At 36.9% G+C, this 3,027-nt stretch overlaps 1 protein-coding gene across 1 annotated transcript in view; it reads left to right on the top strand.

Annotated features, from left to right (window-relative positions):
* The first annotated feature begins 452 nt into the window (after nt 1-452).
* Nucleotides 453-3,027, top strand: part of OAT (ornithine aminotransferase) — an 11,524-nt gene continuing 8,949 nt past the window's right edge. The window contains exons 1-3 of the mRNA XM_010296889.1: nt 453-677; nt 1,671-1,895; nt 2,023-2,118. Coding sequence (XP_010295191.1) covers nt 479-677; nt 1,671-1,895; nt 2,023-2,118 — 520 coding nt within the window. The 5' untranslated portion in view covers nt 453-478. The remainder of the gene's footprint in view (nt 678-1,670; nt 1,896-2,022; nt 2,119-3,027) is intronic.

Genomic DNA, 3,027 nt, shown 5'->3' with positions numbered 1-3,027 from the left:
TCGTTTGGGTCAGGTGCTTCTGTCCTGTATTAGATTATTTACTTTCTCATTTTGTGACAAGATTTGTCTCATGGAGAGGCAAAAGGCATTTCAGTAGCACAAGAAGCTTGATAAACTTAACTTTCTTATTGTAGCTTATATTAATAAATCCAGACACAATTTAAGGCACAGTGAAAAAGGAACACTTACAGGAAAAATTATGTGACTAGTTTATAGACTTGGCGAGTCATTTGTACTCATAACTGTGAGTGTATGTTAAAATAGAAAAAAATACTTACTTGAAGTTAGTACCGCATTCATGTATACTTCATATAACCCTTCTTGACTGAATTGCAAAAGAGTTGAGAAACCTGTAATCCTGGCAGTAAAAACACTTCAGTCACATCATACATTTCTTCTGAAGTATTCTTAGTGCTAATTATTAACTTTTTCTTTTTTCCTCCCATCCAGATCTGTAGCGGCATACCTGAAGTCAATAATGTTTTCCAAGCTAACCCGCTCTCAGAGCATTGCTGTTCTCTGTCGCGGTGTTCATACTTCACTGAGTTCTGCTGCCTCAGTTGCTACGAAAAAAACAGTTCAAGGCCCTCCATCTTCTGATTACATATTTGAACGTGAGGCTAAATATGGTGCCCACAATTATCACCCACTACCTGTTGCCCTGGAAAAAGGAAAAGGTATTTTATTTAGGTTTCCCCGGGTGGTGTAGAAGGGAAGTGTGTGTGTAGATGGGATGGGATCACGGCATAATGATTTTGACTTAATCAAGTTTTGAACTTTGGGGTTTTTTTTGGGGGGTGGGGTGGGTGGGACTGAGATAATTGATGAGATAAAGACAGCTAATTGCCTGTCAGAGAACTGGATCATTATGCGTAAGGCTGCCTGATGGAAATTGTACTCTCTCTCTAAAATGTTTTATCTAAATAGAAGTCTAAGTTCTGGTAATCTTCGTAATTCAGAATAACTCAGCAAGAAAGTTGCTTGAAACTTTGTGTCTTCTGTTACCTTGTGTGGAGAGGCTTAATGTTAATGTGAACATGAAAAGGTGCATTGGAACCCTATTTAAGTCCTTGTGTACTGCTGCTGTATTATTGCTTAATTTAAACTTACTCTGGTCTTTAATTATGTTTAAGGGGCTTTTGTGCTCTGCAGGTTAAATTCTATGTGTTTATATTGAAATGCTATCAGTGCAGGGATCCAGTAGTTTTTCTTTATCAGTACACGTTTTGACAGCTCAGAGCTGTCAGTCCCTTAAGTTTTGAGACTATTTGGGTTCTGTTGGTTTTGTCCTTTCTTTTATGACCACCAATTAATTCTCTTACAAAAGTATTCTTCTCTATCTACTTCTTAGGACCCAAAACAGGGACTTGGAGAGGAAGTAATATTCTGATATTACTTACTAACTTAGTGGAATGGCAGCTTTATATGGGGTGTGCTTCTTTTCTTGATTCCTCATTGGGCATTTATTTGTACTGTACTAGTTTGTTGCTCATGCTTTCCTTGTCAACTGATTATTTTCTAGTTAGAGGGCCTTTCAGATATGCCCTAAGGAATAACAAGAATACCATTTATATCTGACCATGTTGTGTTGTAGCTCTTAGCTTATACCATTTACTGTTATCTAATGTCTTCTTTCATTTTGTGTATTGACCATACCTTTGTTTTCCTAGGTGTTTATGTGTGGGATGTTGAAGGTAGAAAGTATTTTGACTTTCTGAGTGCTTACAGTGCTGTTAATCAAGGCCACTGTCACCCAAAGATCGTGAACGCTCTGAAAGCTCAGTCTGAAAAACTGACCCTTACGTCCAGAGCATTCTACAATGATGTACTTGGTGAATACGAGGAGTTTGTCACTAAAATGTTCAATTATAACAAAGTCCTTCCAATGAACACAGGTAAATAAAGAATTTTATTTCCATTTTATTTCTTGTCTGTGAGATTCAACAGTTTTGTAACATTTGGTACTGCATCAATGGCCTGTCTCATATACAAGTGTGATAATGGTGTTGCTTTATGTTTTAGGAGTGGAAGCTGGAGAAACTGCCTGTAAGTTGGCTCGGAAATGGGCATACACTGTGAAAGGAATTCCAAAATACAAAGCAAAAATTATTTTTGCAGGTATGTAAAGTGTATGTTATGAGTTGAGGTATTGAGGAGGAAGAGAGCTCTAGACACTAGCTGTAGCACTCTTCTCCTATAGCTGTAGTGATCACTGCAGTATTCTTAATGTTTAATTTCTTCACTGAAGCAAGTCTGTTGAAAGTCTCTCTAACCTCTGACATTTTAATAATGTAAGCTAAGATCTCAATCTATTAACAGGTTATGTTGTATTTGTATCTGCAGTTGGTGATTCTGATAAAACCTACTGTTGTGGCTACAACAGTCTTTGCAGGACCTTAAGGTCTCTCTAAGTGCCTTCTTCTAAATTGTGAAGTTCAGTCTTAAATATATGCTGTTGATACAATATTCTGTGTGTGCTTCTGGCTGTTTGATTTTAACCTTAAATTGTTACAATGGATTATAAACATTTTAAAAAATGTAATGTCCTTTAAGAAATGCATATGATCTTAACAGAAGTGATTGTAAAAGCAAGAGATATGAATATGTATTCCTATGACAAATTAATTTCAGATCCTCTCCCTTGTGGGGGGTGTATGCATCAAGAGGCAATGAGGATAGTTGTGCTTTGCCAGGAGCTGCTGGTGACGTCTGTTTTTGCAAGGGAAACGCAACCACGAACTTAAATCTGGGAAGGAAACCATAGTTAATAAAGTGGCTTATAAAGCTTTATAAACAGCAATTGAAAATATAAAGTGGACCTTATTTGTACTACTTATCCTTTTTAGTTGTCAAAAATTGGCAGTGACTGAGTCCTCCATGATCTTTTAACTGCTACTTGGGTTTTAAAGTACAGTATCTTTTTATTCCTAATTGGTTGATTTTTATATACCTTTCTCTTGAATTCATTCCTCTAATTACTGCCACCCCTCTCATTGATTCCACATTTGGGTTAAGCCTGCTTCCCTC

Source organism: Phaethon lepturus, unplaced genomic scaffold, assembly GCF_000687285.1.
Source record: "Phaethon lepturus isolate BGI_N335 unplaced genomic scaffold, ASM68728v1 scaffold22571, whole genome shotgun sequence".
NCBI classification, from domain to species: Eukaryota; Metazoa; Chordata; class Aves; order Phaethontiformes; family Phaethontidae; genus Phaethon; species Phaethon lepturus.
The sequence above is the reverse complement of the archived record's forward strand: the minus strand, read 5'-3'. Positions and strand labels throughout refer to the sequence as shown.